Source organism: Ceratosolen solmsi, unplaced genomic scaffold (genome assembly GCF_000503995.2).
Source record: "Ceratosolen solmsi marchali unplaced genomic scaffold, CerSol_1.0 scaffold28, whole genome shotgun sequence".
Taxonomy (NCBI): domain Eukaryota; kingdom Metazoa; phylum Arthropoda; class Insecta; order Hymenoptera; family Agaonidae; genus Ceratosolen; species Ceratosolen solmsi.
The window spans coordinates 4,101,375-4,121,020 of NW_011948429.1; the positions used below are offsets into that span (position 1 = coordinate 4,101,375).

The window sequence follows — 19,646 nt, forward strand, 5'->3', positions numbered from 1 at the left end:
AAAACACACACACAAAACTTATGTAATGAAATTAATTTATTTTTTAAGTATAAATTGTAATGAAAAAATAAAAAAAAAATAGATAATTAATTAAGATATATATTTCTAGATTATTCTTTCTATATTTTATTCAACCTATGATAATTTTTTATATTAACAATACAATAACATATTTTCTCTACCGACAGATTTGGAAAATTTTCTAGATGCATACACTTTATCGTAAAATAGTCATAATTCCAGGTGGCTCTTGTAAAGGCTTGAAAATTTATAAAGTAAATAAATCATTATTTAGTTGAAAGCTATTGTATGAATATCTTTGGAGTTATTCATATAACTCAATTGTTATTGAAAACTTTGTATAAGCCATTTAGTATAAATATAACTCTGTTGCATTTATATGTTATATAATAAAAAAATTTTTTTTTTTTTTTACATTTTGATTAAGAAATTATACATCAATTTCGTGTATTACAAATCGGTTAAATGTATTTCATTAAATCGAAGTTATATTTTTCATTTAGCATAAAATATTTTTTAAAATTTATCTACTTATTATCATATTTCATTATAATTAATCTATATTATCTATTAATCATTATTATCTTACATTTATTATATAATAATTTGTATATATTTTTCATCATTAATTGTTCAGTTTTATAAACAAAAAATCCCTGTTTATTTTGTATTTGTCTAGTTATATTAAAGATCCCCCCCCTCCCCTCCTCGCCCCTGCCCTTTTGTTTTGTTCATTTAAAATTAAAGAGTATATATATTTTAAACCGTCATTGAGAAGAATTCAAGTAAATGAATTTTTCACTTATACTTGTATTTAAATTATCGAAGCAAATAATACAAATTTTTTATTCAGTCGATTAAAAGCACATTTGAGTAATAATCTGTTAAAATTGAATTTCTTTTCAGATAAAATTTTCCTTGACAATAGAAACTGTTAAAGAACTCAATGTATTAACATAATAAAGAAAATCCTTAATTGCATACAATAAGATAAAAGACGCATACCTTTCTTCTTCTCTATACTTTCATCTACATAAAATAGTCTATTATTGATATAACTGCATTGTCGAATAATTTGTTGAGACCGTTACGGAATAATAAATAAAATTTCTAAATTTTTAATTTTTAATTAACAATTAAAGATTATCATTAGGGAAGGTCGGAAATCTTAGCGGGACACATTCGCATGCACCCGAAACTTTTGTATGAAATCGATAAATATGGACAAATTTTTTCAACTTCCACTTACAGCAATTAATATTTAGGCTTTGGATTTAAGACAGTGCAGTAGAAAATGACGAAGCTACAGAGAGTGGATTATCGAAAATAGCAAAAATGTATTAGCGAGTGCCGAGTCTAATAAGATAAAATTGTCGTGTGCGACTAACCTGGTGGCAGACTGGCGTTGACGGACAATTGCTTCAGGCACTCCTTCTGGCGCTCCAATTTAATCAGTCGCAGTTCATCCTCTTGCAAGGTACTTCCTGCCATCGTCGTATTTCCTGGCATCTATGGACAGAACAAGAAAGAATAGCATTCGAGAATACTGTCGCAAGGTTTATTTTTGGCCGGGGCGGGGAGGGGGGCGGCGGCGGCGGCGGCGAATCATTGTTTACTGTTTGTTTTTGTGCTTAATGCATGTATTTTCAAATGACATCTCTACATTATGCAAAACTATTTTATTCTCCTTTATGTAAATTGTAACAGTTTTTATATTCGTGTATTATTTTATTGCAAGCTTACAGGAGATTTTTATATTTTTCTTTTTTCATTATATAATGTGCAAATATAATAAGCCTAATTTACATTGAATCCAACTGTCGATTGTTTTAAGAATTTTCAGTGTCAATATTAGCAATTTTACCGTACAAAGTTATGGAAGTTCTTTGAAATTCTATTATTTAGATTTTTATTACATTTGTCGCAGTTGTATTATTAAATTTTTAATAGAGAGTAAAATTTCGATGGAAATGAATATTTTCTATGAAATGTACCATGAAACTTTAAAATAATTAAATAATATTTTACTATAAAAATTGATATAAAAATTTAAAAAATTTCGAATAATTATATTATATTTCGCTACTGGAATTGGAATTCCCGCTTTGAAGAAAGAATATTTAAAAATTTCAAAATCCTGAAATTTAATTGAAATAGTTAAAATGATTTTATTTAACCTTTTTATTTAATGCAACTCAATTACATTAAAATTTATACATAGATAGCCTTATTTTTAACCTTATGAAAATTATTTTTTACATTTTGTAAAAATTTATGTTTTATGTAATTTAGATTAGAAACGTGGAACTGCTTCTTTTTTAAATATCAATGTTATTATCAATATTTATATCATTTGTAATAAAATAGGATCAATCAATATCATCGTTGAACTATGAAATTAAATTAACTTTTCATTGTTATCTAAATCGCATATCTCAAAGATAGAATAAAAAAAAATTAAATGGAATAAAATTTATTAAATCTTTTATGATAATTGTTTATAATCAATTTGTAATTTTTATATTTTCGTTGTTTAAACTAATATAACAAATAGATAGAAAACACAATAATTTCCTGGTGTTTTTTTTTTTTTTTTTTTTTTTTTTTTTTTTTTTTATAATATAAAACATAAAGGTTAAGTTTATTTAGAAAGTGAATGTTTTTGTAAAGATCTTGTTATCTTGTATTCATCGTATCTCTGTTAGAGGACTTATTCGCTATTAAGTTTTAAATATGATAATTGTATTTGCAATATGTATGTGACGATTTGTAAATACATGAAAAATCTTTCTTTAAATAAATTGAATCGGATAGATGTGATTCGATAGAGAAAAGATGTGATTGCTAAAAGGAAAGTAAAATATTTGAGGCATTAACAATCTTTAAGGCAATCCATCTTTCATTAATGCATAAATGATCCTTCATCTTTATAATTAGAAGATGACGAATAGAGAAATTGACCAGTTAAGAAAATTTGTATTTGTTTCTTTATTGTATATTAGGTTTCGTGTAAAACAAAAAAAAAAAAAAATAAATAAATAAATGCATTTATTATTCAATTACAATATAATAAACCTTTAAACATAGGTATTTTTTTTTTTTAATTTTATAAATAACAAATGACGAATATTGATTTTGGTCTCGTTTTCTTTATAGCTTCCATGTGCTCCTTATGATCTTGAACCAATTACATGAGATTCGCAAGTCACGCTTATTATTTTCGCGTTAGAAAAATATCTTGTAAGAAGTACGACGGATAATCTAAGTAAAACGTTTCAACAGCCATGTTTTCTTATTTTCTTACCTCAGTGTTAACCTGTTATTCGATTAAAGTAGCCATTGGTGGCTAATAACTGTAACATATATAATGTTAAATATTTGAGTCGTAATTTTGCATTATTAAATTAGATCTTCGAAATTGTCATGCCATCATTAATAAAAATTCATGGAATTTGAGGAGGAAACCATATAATTAATTTTCTTTACGCGTCTTCAATATTACAACTAATGTTTTAGCTGACAATTAAAATAAATAATATATAAGTACGTATAAAGTAAATGTACATAAAGTACATGATAATTATTATACAAAACAAACGAGAAAAAATAAAATACAAAAAACAATTCAACAAAAAATTATAATACATATCATAAGAGTACAGTACATTTTATATTATTTGTGATGCCATTAGTATTTAATTTTCAAATGTAGTGCTTCTGAAATTGATATAAATAAATGTATACTGTGTTCAGTGTAAATGGTGAAACTATAATTTATATAATTCATGACATTAGTTAAAATAATATTACTGTTAACCTGTTAATAGATATAAAAAAAAAAAAAAAAAAAAAAAAAAAAAAAAAAACTATTTAGAATAAAACTAAATATTAAAAATACTAAAATAAACATAATAGAATAGAAAAAGTGTTTTAGAAATCAAAAGTTATAACATCAGCATATCGATGAAAGTACGAGAAGCAAATGTCCAGGTTTTAGGGACAGCCAAACATGAATTTATTGTATAATGAAATAAAAAAATCTTCATTGCTTGCAACATATAATAAATACAAAGCTACGTAAAAAAGCTTCGTTTCGGCTATATATTTTCTCTTACACTCACTTATTTTCGCCCTTTCTCTTCATTATCCGTTGGGCGAACTTTTTATGTTCCTTCCGAACTACGAGAAATCCGTGTTGGCACACAGTTGTATCGTTCATCTAAGATTTCTTGCGAATATACAGGACAGTCGTAAGCTATTTCAGGATAGACCGCGAGGACGTGCGGGACTTTTTCAATTTTTCAATTTTTCGTCCTGCCATTTTCTCGACCTTCGATTTGCCCTTGCAAATATGTAAGGGAGGATACGCAATAAGCTCGGAGACGTGAACGGGAAGAGGGAGAAGAAGTAACGGCAAAAATAAATCGCAAATGTCTAGGAGGTGGAGGATGTACTTGCTATTTTTGCGTTGAGTAAGAAGAATGGTAAACAGAAGGATAAGGCAAAATTTCCTTGAAGATATAACGTTGAAGTGAACTGTATTATAATTTTTTCCAAATGTATTATTCTGATTTATCGTCATAGTTTTTCAATTTATGTAATTTATAGCTTAAAGATTTTTAATACTTTTTGTCCATTAAGTTTTATTTCTATTTATTAATTTAGAATTTTTTTTTTCTTTTTTTTTTTTTGCGAAAAATTGTTCAAGCTATTCTACTTTATATTATATTATAAATCATTCGATATGTCCGCTGACTCGAAATTTAAAGTTATTTTTTTAATGAAATTTTAGATAAGAATTTCAGGCGATCTATGTGGATTTATAGATCATATTGAGTTATAAAACGATTTACTGCATTATTTGTCGATTTAATAAGGAATTTAGTCGAAATAAAATCATATTTATGGTATAACATTCGATAAAAAATTGTCTACTATGAATGAAAATGCTGCATTTCTTTCAAGTTTAACTCAGCTATTTGGTTCACCTGGCGATCATCGAGCATCGTTTACCTATAAAAACAATTATCAATAGGCCATAAGTAAAATAAGCCGACAAAATATCGTTTTATTAATTACCAAAATTTTGCAGATCTGACGTAAAATTTTATCACAGCGAATAAATTATTTTCAAAGTCCAGATTTGATATTTTACAATTTTTCGATTAAATTATCCAAAGAAGTAGGAGAAAAATAAAGCTATAATCCATTCCAACTACAGAAAAAAGTAAGATTTAGTAGTAAAGTGAGATCGGAACGACTACTTTACGATATTAGCACTTACGCGATTTGCCGGCAAGTCGTAGGGGACTATTCGTTTAATATCTTCCGACTCGTCCCTGGAGATGAGGATTATTGAAAGGTAAGTTCACTCTCGCAGGGATGTGTTCAATATTGCAAAGGATGGGGAGGTCAAGGATATTAAATATCCTTTTATGCCGGGCATGCACATGTCATTTTTAACAATGCATGCACACCTCATGAATTCTCAATCATGAATTCTGAGGATTTCTTAACGCGGCTACTTTCTTTTTTCATCAAATTTCACAGGTTCATATAATGGTTTTACAAGATTTTAATATACATTGTTTTATTTAAAAATCAATCATAATTCATTGCGTCTTTTCATATAAAAAGACTCTCCAATATAATATATACGATATTTATTTCAATAAAATTCATTAAAAAATATAAAATAGTATATAAAATTAAAATAATTTACTCGTGGCCATTTTGACATTAAGGCAAATTTAAGTTAGTCTAAAACTGTTGATAAACAATTTTTTTTCTTTTTATTTGATAAAAATATGTATTTATATATTTAACAATGTTTAAACAATCAACCATATTACACAAACAAATATGAACAGATTTTGAGAGAAAAAAACTAATATCATAGACACGTATTGTCGTTATATGTATTTGCTGTTAAGTAAACCTACGCTGAATTCAAAACTATATTCTATCACACATATAATTCCGTCTTTTACACGTATACACAACTATTCAGGATAATTTTACACGAGTATTTTAAATTAAATTTTTGTTTCTCGTAGAGTAAATAATTCGTATATATATATAATATTTTACAATAATATACTAATCAATAAAATATTCTACTTATTTACATGCAAACCTTAAATTTCACATTTTTCAATTCATATTGCATATTATAAGTTTTTGTATTTTTAACATTATAAAATATTTTTTGTCATAATGAATATGTCAAAGTTAATTAAGCATATTATATTATTTTAATGACTGATAGAATGTAAAATTTTGAAAATCTTGCAATACAAAAAATACTGCTAAATATTCGTAACATTAAAAATTTTAACATTTTTTTAATTGTGCAATTTTTCTTTATTGGACACATTGTGCGTATAAAATAAAAGTAAAAATGAATGAACTCATTATTGGAAAATATTGCAAGTTATGTGACACATATTAAATCAGTGAAAAACTAATTAAATAATCATTAGCCATTCGCTCGTCACAAGTCAATAAAATAATCTTATGCTAATAATAATATGCATAACTGTTTTCTATATTAATAATTTCTATCATCTCTTTTTTCTTGCAAACAAGCAAACCTATGTTTTTCTAATTCATTTCAATAAAGCCGTTGTGCTTTTTATACAATGAAGTTCTATGATACTTGTCATACTTTTCTTTACTTTTGTTTTTTTTTGTTTTTTTTTTGTTTTTTTTTTTGTTTTTTTTTGTTTTTGTTTTTTTTTTTTGTTTTTTTTTTGTTAACGATGTTAGGTACCTATTACGGTTTGATTGCTTAAAATAGAATCTTGTTAATAATTTATATTTCGTTATGCATCGTGATTTTAATTAATATTTCAAATATGACGATATCGTACATTTCAAGTTCTTGCGAATGTCTATGTTTATCTAATTACAATTTACATCAACTTATTAAAATTATATATATATATATATATATATGAATACTTTTATTGTAGTGTACGATTATCCATAGTTCGTCAAGCCAATAAATTTATAGACATTTAAAATCTATTAATATTAATAATGATTCAAATTAAAAAAACTATATGATGGATAGATAAATATTTTGTTTTTATAGTGTTTAATAATTCCAAGGTAAAATAAAACTTTCATATAATCTAGGATATTAAATTAAAATTTAAGAGAAAATTTCTCCATCGCCTATTTTATTCATACTTTCACCGATATTGCAACATTTTTATAGCTTATCACGTTTTCCTTGCATATAAAATAACAATTTAAAATTATAAAGTTAAAATGTTTTATTCAAAGTGTATTTTTTTTATTTCAAATATAAAAGCTCTTTAAAAACTTCACTTCAAATGAATATTTGAATAAATATTTGCAGTAAATATAATAAATACATTAATTAATAATGAGTTAGATTTTGCAGGTTTATTTCGATAAAATCGATATATTCATTCATTTTTTTCTCAACATTTATATTTGTCTAGAATAAAGCATCGATGCTATTATTTTACAATATTTTTTCCCATATCCTTTTTTTTTTTGTGCAATACATGATTCCAATAATTGATTACATATTTTAGTGTCACGCATTTCATTTTATTTCATTTTATTTCAATTGATTTCGTTTGATTTCATTTTATTTAAATTATAATGTGCTATCTATTAAATGATAATGAAATACATGCTTCGCATACATTCATTTGACATACATTTATTTAACGAATTTTAATAATAACACTTGAAATACCTTAAGATTTTGTAATTTTTATAAAACTTAAAAGAATGTTAAAAGTAAACTTTTTAATGTAAATTTAGGGTGTAATTTAACAAAAATATCATCAATAATTCGACACATTAGCACATGTCAATCGAAATAATATAATTATAATAAATTGCTCCCTCAAAATCAATAATTATTAAGAATAAAAAATTTATCGTACTTTTGAAAAAGAAAAAGAAAAAGAAAAAGAAAATGACGAGTAGTATTGAACTGAATATTTATATTAGGGTAAAAATAAAATTATACCTAACATGATGATGTTAGATTTATTTATTGACATATAAATTTAAATTTCAGTCCGATAAATCTAAAAGAATTACGAGAGTGTATGATCTATAATTACAGTAAATAAATAAAAACTGTGAAATGTGCGAAACTGTGAAATGTAGAAAGGCGCGAGGGCGAGAAAAGAAAATAATATACTTGGTAAAGGAAAGCTACAAGTGCAGTCAATCAGCAAATTAATTAATCAATTGGAAGAACCTATTTTGAGTGTAGGAGTAATCTGCGATTCATTTAATGATAATTAATTCGGCTTCTTTGATGCTTTTAAATTAGCACCTTTTAAATTCATTTAGGTCTGAAGGGGATTGAGCAAATTGAGAAATGTACAGTATTTAAAAAATTTGCTATCCCGTTCTCTGTTAAATTATTAATAATTACTTACGTAGAATAATTTTATAAAATATAATTTTCGAATAATGGTTTATGTCGTAAAAACTAAATGAAAATATAATTCGTTCGAATTTCTAGATTTTTCATACCTTATTTTCAATTACTATATATGCAATATTAATTTTGTCTAATAAATAATTAATTTATAAATTTTACATACAAATTTTTTTCATTTTCAAATTAGCACCAAGATTTTTCGGCATTAAATACACACACACACACACACACACACACACACACACACACATTCATACCAATTTCTTTATCGAATTAGCGTACGGCAAAAATACTATGGATACTGAAATATTATTTTAACGTTAAATTGAAGAATATATCGCATTCGTTTTATTCCAAGAAATCGTAGTGAGAAATGCAAGTAACCACACAAAATAAAAAATTTCTTTGTATAATTGAGATTTTTGTTAATCAAGAAGTTTATAATCTATTTCAGTGTGCGGACAATATCATTCATTACAATGAGCGTATTTCATTACAATGCCGTGAGTTTATATAAAATTGCGACACCGTAAGAAACGCATTTACGCGACGCTTTATTGTACATAGGGAGAGAATTATAAGTATTGCCACGTGCTGCTGCGTTTATGCGCAACCGAGTGAATCACAGTCAATCACGTGCCATTAAAGAGTCGATCGCGAGCAGCGCAGATAAATGCATCACGTTAAATGCAAGTGACACGCTGCTGAATCTAAAACTGCACCGCCGAATGATAAAGCATCTCAAAGCAGAAAATCCGATCGGCAGTGCTGATATCCCCTTCCTCGTCTCTGACTCCAGCCGAATTAGCCTTTCTGTCACAGAAACGGGGCAGAGATAGAAGGCCAAAACAGCGAAATATTCACGTGTTTGAGATTGTATCACGTGGCATTGCACAATGAGATATCAAAGGCCTCCGAGTGCTTCCCAATTTACATGAAATGCTACTGCGCGTGCTATCGCTATCTACTATCCTCCTCCCATGTAACAGATACTAAAATTCCTGTCGTATTAATAAACTCAATTCCATTGTTATCGTATAACTGTCCAATGCATATCATTTTCTGCTTTTTCTTTTTCTTTTTATTTTGTTTTTGTTTTTGTTTTTGTTTTTGTTTTTTTACAACTCTAGACTCGAATTGAGATAAACATTTTCAGAGTCAGTTGAAATAAATGTTGATGCGCTAATATTTTTACAGTTTAATCATTAGCGTTTAAGAGCAATTATATGTGTTTTAACTACGATTATCATTTGGCGTATTACACATTTTTCATGACCTTTGTTTGCATTTCCATTATGGAAATATAAATTATTCAAAATTTTCCAGATTATTTTCTAATAAATAATTTTTCTTACATAACAAGAATGAAGCTTGTTTTATGTTTTTTTTTTTCTTATTTTTTTTTTTTTGTTTATAAAACAGAATGTTTTATAAAATTCGTTAAATTTTATTACTATGCATTTATAAACTAATTACATATCGTTTAATTAAATAATCAAATATAATTTTTACTTACCCTAAGAAATTCAAACGCACTTTTTTATTTTTTTTTATTTTTTTAATTTTTTTTTATATAAATAATACTATGGCTATATTAAGTAAAATTACTATATTGTCTTATTAAATTAATGACGTTCGTTTAATCAGTATTGTTAATGCGGTTAGTTGAATAGTTCATTCAAACGAAAATAGTATTAACCTCATTAAAGATGTTTACGATTCAGTTTATAAAAAAATTATATCGATCCTAGATAATTAATATATCTATAAGAAAAATGGAACCGTATAATATTGAAAAATAATTGTTATTCAAAAAACTTGCTATTCAATTACTTCATTATATACGTATATTATCATCAACGTTTATAATATATCAACGTATCAATATAATCAATTATTATCAACAATTATTATCATCATTATAATATCATCAACGTATATTATATGCAAGTATATATAAAATTGATTTGATTTGATTTTCACATAATTTCAATACTTCATATTTCATAATTGTAAATATGAAATGAAATACTTATTTTATTAAAATTGCTTCTATACAAAGAATATAATTAACTCTTAAATTTATATCAAAAAATGTATTGGTGCATTTTTATTATTAATTATAAATTTTATATATAAAACATATAATGTATATTAATCACAGACAAGCCGTTCTGAAAAATCTATTTAATGTTATTGTTAATTGATATTTATCAGAGCTAATAATTGATACTAATTTAGTAGCTATTTTTAATATAGGAAACAAACATACTTTCAAAGTGATATAATTTTAAATAAATAAATTTAAATAGCAAAATAATATAATAAAATATTAATTTGTATAAATATAGCTTTATTTGGCACTGAAAATAGAACGTTGCGGATTGATTACAGCGTTTCAAATAAACAGAGCGCTTCACTTAAAAATTAATCACTGAAATAATTCCCAACCACATCTTCTCATTAAAATAAAAGTGATAATACAATGGATTCTTTCTGATTATAATTAAATCAACAAAGTATCGTCTCTTTTTAATTTTCATATAGAAATCGAATGGATTTTTCTTGAATCGAATACTTACCTATTTACTTTTACGTAAACATACTTCGGAATTTTTCAATTATTTATTAAATATTATCCTTTTATGGGCTTGAAATCATGTAAGAATAAATTACATTCCACTGATATATTATTTCCATATACAGATATTAATTATTTTATATAGTTATATTTATGATTAATTATTGCTTTTGATTATATTTTCATTGCGATATATTAAATGGCATATTTATTTCAAATGAAATAATTAATAATAAAGAAAATTTTACTGAGTTAATTTTATTTAAATAAATATACAATAAATTGAAACTTCGAGAGAAATAATCCTTTTTAATAAATAAATAATTTTCACTTTACACATACAATTTTTATTGCAATTCTGTAATATATTATATATCATTATATTAACTATTATAAACCTTTACAAACCTTTATTCTCTATTAAATAATACACATAAAAAAATGTATTATTTATATTTAATTCTAAATTTAAATATTTATATAATATAAATATTTATTCTAAATTTAAAAAACATTCTTGATAGCCAAATTTTTTTGATTTTTCGTTAATTTTTTTATTAATAATTCTCCCATATCTTCATGTATATTGTATTTATGATTATAAAAGGTTATCAGAATAAATATATAAATTTGCCGATTTTATCATTTACGTGGCATTGTTTAATTAATATTAGCATTATGTGAAGCCTAATAATATCTAACAATACAAATAAAATTCAAACGAAAAGTGAAATTTCATATAATTTTAAACAGTATGAATAATAATAATAATGAAAATATTTATGTAATCTGTTTGTCGAAATATCAAATAAATAATATAATGTTATAAAGTAACATAATACGATAGCAGTTTTGTTTGTGCCTATGGCGAAATCGTTGATTTTGTAAAATATTCTAAAAATTGATTTATTACCAACTTTTTTTACGTTATATTTGAACATATAAACTATTTATAATTATTTAAGAAATTTTTTAATATTTGCTATATTTAAAATATAATATTTAATATAAAATATAATATTCAATATCCCATCATATATCATTCGTTAACATTTACAAGCACTGTTTTTATATTTAAATGTAATTTCTCAAAATAATTAATTACAAATATTTTTAACGTTTATACATTCTACTCCATGATTAATAATTTATTATTAAATAATCATGAATGTTCAATATACTTGTAAGTAAATAATATTTCCTTTTAATAGTGATTTTAATATTTTCAATGATTAAAAAAAGGGGTTCCAAATAATTTTATTATTAATTATAAATTTAATTAGTTATCTGATCCCTGAAATATTGTATAAAAACGTTTGCAATGAACTTTATTTAATTTATACAAAAATTATTTGTAATATTCGTGTAAGTGAATTATACAAATTTTAAAAATTAATTATTTGACTTATCTATACCCTTTTAATGTTTTTGTAGTTTAGTATCGAATGATCTTATTATACTATTTAAGTTCGTTCATGATATAATTTTCCTGCCTGGCAATATCTATATTTTAAGCTAATTAGTTATTTTCATTTTTATTATTATTTAATTATTTCATTTAATGCAATATTATATTTATAATACAATTTAAATAATTACTGTGATTACTATGATATTTCAATATTAATAAATCCATTAATATAAAAGAAAATCAATGATTTATTTTATCATTTTTAATTTCATCCTATATTTAATTTCATAATATCTAAATTAACACATAAAAGTTCTTAGTTATTTAAATAAGTCCATCTGTTTATATGTGGTGCAAAAATAACGATCTACGGTCTTAAATAGTCAAACCATATGAAGGTTGGTAATTACGCTGGTAATTACAAATAAAAATTATTTGTGTCAATTAAGATTCTATATGTATGATTTTTATTAATAATGAAAATATTAAAATTTTCTATCCATCCAATAGACATTAAAATTAATTGAAAAACATTCATTTATAATATTGAAAGCCATTTATTATTAAAAACCATTTTTTAATCTTTATAATCATTCGATATCCTTCACAAAAAAATTTTTCAATCATTGAAATATATAATAAAGAAAATAAAAATTACACGTAATTATTAATATCTTAGAATTAACAATGTTTTTCTTCTCATTTCTGTGATATTTCATGTAACTTATAGTTTTTCAAAACAATTATTACACAGTATATTTAAAGAACATTAAATTTAAAATAAATAAACTAACTATATTATAAAATAATATAAGTTTATGTTGAATAACAAAATATATGCAGGAAACGTACAAATGAAGCAATGAATACAAATAATGTTAATTATTTTTATAAATTTACTATTGTTTGTATATTATAAATTCTAATGTATTTCATAAGAAATCTATAAATATTCGTCAATATACAGGTATACAAATATGTTTATAAAGTTTTCTAATTTTTTAGAAATAAGGAGTTTAAATTATACCATAATAATAGTGATAAGCCGACAAATATGAAAAATAATATGAAAATATCATTGAAATCAGCATGTCGTAAAATATTTTAAAAGGGAAAATTTAATTTGAGAGTATAGTTTTAGAATTTCAATATATTTGAAATATTAATATGTAATAAGTCAGAATTGAAAAAAAAAATATATATATATATATATATATATATGTCAGTATATAGTATCAAAAGAATTCAGGGAAACTAATTTTCAAAACTTTAAAGATAAATTTTTAAAAATTTCTAAAAAATATATAATATATGTATTAAATGAAGTGTAAAATTTCTAAAAATAACAATAATCTGTAAAATAAAAATAGTGAAAAAATATCCTGGTAATAAAAATTAATATTTTATTAAACGTAAGGATTTCTCGTTATAAAATAGGGCCAGACAAGATGATATTTTTATTCAATTGGTTTGATAGTGTTTTAAACAGTAATTAATAACTTATGTAAAAATGGGAATTAATATAAAATTGTGATTTCAGGAAGCAAATTTTAGATGTATCCATTAAATAGAGAAATTAAATCGAGAAAGAAATTATTAATTAATAACAAAAGTTTATTTATTTAAATCTAAAAAATTACTTATAAACGACAATTTTAATTTAAATGAAAATCTTACCGTTCAATGTATTACTTTTTATTTTTAATAAAATTCAATTATTTTTCGTGTTTCCACTATTATTAGAACTTTTTTTGCTATGGATTATAATAACAACCCAATATTTATTTATTTGTTAACTTTAACTATGCTATTCGCTATAAATAGAAAGAAAGTTTTTAATTACCCCGTATTGTAATATTCAGAAATTTTTAATATTTTGACATTGTTTTGTTCTGTGAATATATAACTCAATGAGAATATATAATTTACAGGAACAAAGAGACAGAATTATTGTGAATTCAAATCATACCATAATATGTGAACTGAAATTGAAGGAAGTATTTTTATAAATCGATATCAACTTCAGATGGGATGTACTTGGAAGAATGAAAAACTTTATGGTTCTCTCATATACAATTTATACGTGTAGTATGTAAAAGAAAATGAAAGTATATATATATTTTTTATTATCTATAATTTTTGAATTATTGTTAAATAATTGTTTGTATAATAAGAACCTATGTAGGTAAAAATTGTTTGTAAAAATATTTAATATACTTAGGATAAGCACAGTTAGAATTATAATACCGTTTTTACGTTTTAAATCTGTAAGATAAAATTTTTATATATTGAATGTTTAATAATTGAATATATTGAAAAATGTTTCGATATCACAGTTTAAATGTCGGTTTAAATATATATATATATATATATATATATATATATATATATATATATATATATATATAGAGAGTAAAACATAATTAAACCTAATATATTAAATTTATTGATATGAAAATATTTATTCATTCAATTTATTCAAATTATATGAATTTGCATCCAATATGATCAAGTTACTCAATATTTCAAAGTTATTTAGTGTTTTGAAATATATTCATTTGTTATGATTCAGATATAAAATAATGAATATTGTAACATAAATTTAATAGAAATTCTATACTAATTATACAATTATATTCTATATTGTAGTTGCATAATAATTATGATTTATCGTAGTAATCAGTATTACACACTTCTTTTATTTAAATTTTTTAACAGAGTGTATGTATTACTTAATTTACCATATACTTAGCGTATCATGAATAATTAATATATAAAACATTTTTGCAGCGCATTAAAAAAAAATGGAAAAAAGAGTGTATAATTTTGTATGCTAACGAGATTTTATTATTTTTACGTGTACTTAATTAGATGAATAATTAAGTTTTTTAATATGTGAATATATACGTTACGAATGATCTTCTCAGTTGTATTTTTATGTTGTATTTTATTTTATTTTTGATTTTACATTGTACTTTTATGTTCATCATTCATCAGTATAAGGACGGACAGTTAATTGATGTCGTATAATTTATTATCGGTGCATTACTAACGTATGAGTGATATCATAGAGTCCTAAAGTGTTCAAAAGTAAAAATAAAATAAATTTGTAATAACTGGAGAGGAATTTCATTTTATGACTGTAAGCTTCATGGATACGAGAATATGGATTCCTAGCTTGGGTAAACTTAAATCTATAGAGTTATTTCTCTCAAGGCAAAAGTTGAAAGGAAAAATGGAATATATAAATAACTATTCAATTCATTTGTTTTAAAAGATTATGTGCGCAGCTATTATATCTATTGGATAATTTTAAAGAAAAGTTTTATCAGTGGCGTGAATCTATATTTAAAATAATTAAAAATGAGAAAAGAAAGAAGTGAAGATGCTTCATATTATCTAGATATCGTGTACTGAAGAATACTTTATTTTAATGAAATGTATGTAATTTGTCATATAGTGGGTATAGTGTTGCTTAGTATTAACACAACAAATAAACCAAAAATTCCCTTCATACTCAACATTTAATCTATTGAAATGATATATATATATGCACACGATAATAATCAAATATAAAATATTTTATCAACAAATTAAGATAAGAAATATTATTATAATTGTTAATAGTTTTAAAAATTAATAAATTATTTAAAGTATAAGGGAAAAATTAAATTTGCTTATTGTAAAATATTATATAATAAGAAGAATTTTGCATTCGTAGCTTATGAAATTTAAATTAGAATTAAATGAAATAAAATTATTTATTGATTAGTAAGTTCATAGCAGTTTTGATTAAGTAAAAATTTCCAAATCATCATTGAATCATTGAACTGAGACAGTTGATCAAATAAGTTTTTATGAATAAAATATTTTAGTACATTTCATGCTCCAAAAAGTATCGATCTTTTATTTATAACTTACGTATTATGTATTATTAATTTATCGATTAAATTGAGAACTAATAATTCGATTACAAAATATATTTTAAATTTGTTAATATTTCCGTGTACGCCAATAATGGACGTAACAAATGATTTATATTAAAAAAAATGTTCTTTTTTAAAAATGCTGATGACTCATCAATGACAATGCATAAAATATTTTTTTTTTTTTTTTTTGTTAAATTTCATAGAATTTTTATTTATTCACGTACTATGAATATTTAATAAAGAAATATTATCTTTCATTTTTTATAATAAATTGTTGGATGTTGCTTTTCTAGAATTTTAAACGAATCTTATAGTTTCTTTTAATAGAATTATATCTAGAGTAATTATTAATGAAAATATTTGACTATTTTAAAATTACTATAATATATATATATATATATATATGTTTGTGTGTATATATATATATATATATATGTAAATAATTTTAAATTAATAATTATAACAGTTTAATTTATGTATTTAAGTAATTACAACAAAAGAATATGTTTTCTTAAAATATATTAATTCTTAATATTCTAAAAATATTATTTTGCTATATTGAAAATCTTATGTCCTGTTAAGAATGAAATGCTTGCCAGTAAAATAAATATTCTGTTCTTAACTCTTCAAAGTAAAATTAAAATTTTCAAAGTATCAACAGGTTTATTCTTTATGAAATTATATATGATGCGAAAAAAACTTTCTGTAGAAAAAAAAGTTTCTAAAGCAATAGAAATATGGAAAAATTGAATTTCATTTTAAAATGAATGAAAACCATAGAACGACTGTATTTATTCAAATGTTTGCTAATGCATAAAATATTTCTTAAAAGTCAATATTAATATTAATAAAATATATTCAAGTAAGTATTTCAGTATTCAATATTTAACAAGTAATTGTATTACTTTTTTTTTCTTTTTTCTAAATCTAGACTGAAATTTTTTCGATCAATCGTCACTCAGTCTACAACTCTACAAACTCTTAGAAACACAAACGATTTCTTTGCATTTCATTTACTACCAAAACTTAAAAAATTTAATCCAAAACACAATGTTGTCTTATAGTCCGATGTCTATGATAATTCTACAATACTTACTAACACAGACTAAACGGTGATGAAACGTTGACCAAGACTCATCTTCATTTATTAATAGTATTTATTTCGTAATCTATTTTTCGTTAACATTCATATATATATATATTTATATATTTATATATAAATTTTAAATCGACTACGGAAATTAAAATCGAGCTCAATTTCTGTTTTTACGAGGCTCTCATTCGCAGGTCATCCTCTCGATCATTCGACAGTCGAGAGTGGAAATAGAAATTTTCTACACGCACTTGGACTAAAAAAGTGAAAGATGAATAATATACTGAACGCTAAAGATAATTTTAAAGTGTTTAGAATCGTCTCTGTTGCGTCAATGTCAATTGTTTAAAATATTTATGAGCGTTAGCCTTAACAGCCAAGCTAATATTTATAAGCTGGAATTTTATTTGCGCATAGTTTTATTATGAATTACTTAATATTTACTTGATAAAAACTTTACAAATACTTTAATTGTAAAGAAAATATTGGAATGTACAATGTACTGTTTATTAACAATTTAAAAACATACATAATAAAACACGTGCTACTTATTGAGTTTTATTTTTACATCATATATTAATATTTACCCTTGATCGTGAACATTAGCAGACTGATAAATAATTAAAATTGTATATTAAATCGTTCAAAGTAGAGATGCATTAACAATCCATTCGTATAAAAAAAAAAAAAAAAAAAAAAAAAAAAAAAAAAACAAGTATATATGAAGAAGTGTTTCTAATATATTAGAAACTGCAAGCGTATTTTTTCAAGCGCACGATGGATAAATGGAAATGACAATAAATTAGCTACGCATCTGCAATAATATTAAGTTGATAAAAAATTTTAAAAATCGAACATATAATGTTTCACACGGTATCAAATTAACAGTGGCGAAGATTGAGAAATCGTGTGTGGCGTTTAAAAGACGAGAAGACACACAAAATACGAATGCCATTGGCTTGCGAATGTACTTGGCTGTCAAAAATAATTCACCTGCGATTGTTACGATAGAATGTATAGAAAAAGTGTAGAAAGAACGAGAAAAATTGAAGTATGTGACCAAGCTTTGTCGACAGCCCATTATGAAAGTAAAGAATCCTGAAAGTAGGAGGGATTGTGGGCCTTTGCACGCGATGATAAGATGAAAATGACGGCGTTTATAAGGATTTTGGCCTCTTATTCTTTTCATCGCAGTTGGGAAATAGGACGAGCTACACTTCATTCAAGAGTCGAGGACAAATTGAGGATAAAAGCACGTGTGCTAGGAGATGCTAAGGGTAAGAGAAAGGAGAGTGTAACGCCGTACAAGAGGCATTTGTCTAATAATTCCGTTATAGCGCACATATTTCGGCTTTTGCCAGGCCTTGCATACGTTGTTGCGGGAATATTATTTTGCTGGGATTATCTTAAATGACGATAATTTAATTAAAGTCATATAATATATCATCGCTAAAGGCAATCGAGCAAACGTGTTACATAGTTACATGAAAAGTTGAACGCACACTTTTCATGTTACGATAATCGTATTTTAAATTTTTTCTTTAAATTTCATTCAGGGACTACGCGATCCTATTCCCCTCAATAAACTCAATGACTTATAAAGATGCCACGGCAATATTTTCTCTCTCCAAACTTATCGTTCCTTTAAATACGAAAGTGACATGGAGTCGCATCAGTTGGTTGTCCATACATCCACTGAAAGTAACAATGGGCGATTTACGAAATGCTATCTTAGCCAATGATGACCATTAGGAAGTATCGCAGGCCAATGGTCAGTTGGCCTTCCTTATATCATTATAAAATAATATTAAATAATACATCACTTTACGTTAATAAGAGCCATAAGCCACATTTCTCTATGTAACGAACGTTTATATCATCTCGAAAATGATCATATTGTTCTACCACCATATCCCATGCAATCGGACAGGCTGATCATCATTTTCCAATGCGCCCATAATGCAGTCTACTCGGTGGTCAGTACTCAATCTCGTCGTGTCCAGTCAAGTTGAATCCTCGGAAGACTTCATTCGACAATTCTTTCTACGCTTCTTAAGAATTGATTTGGCAACGAAGGTAAATTGATAATAGCTGTAACAATGACTCGAGCATGACAAAAATTCTTAGAGTTGCGTATAATGTAATATACGGTATCTCGAGGATAGGATATA

General features: G+C 24.3%; 1 protein-coding gene across 1 annotated transcript in view; it reads right to left on the reverse strand.

Annotated features, from left to right (window-relative positions):
- Positions 1–19,646, reverse strand: part of Dh31-R (Diuretic hormone 31 Receptor) — a 266,269-nt gene that overhangs the window by 137,067 nt on the left and 109,556 nt on the right. Inside the window, exon 3 of the mRNA XM_011501585.1 lies at positions 1,410–1,530. Within this exon, the coding sequence (XP_011499887.1) occupies positions 1,410–1,530 (121 nt within the window). The remainder of the gene's footprint in view (positions 1–1,409; positions 1,531–19,646) is intronic.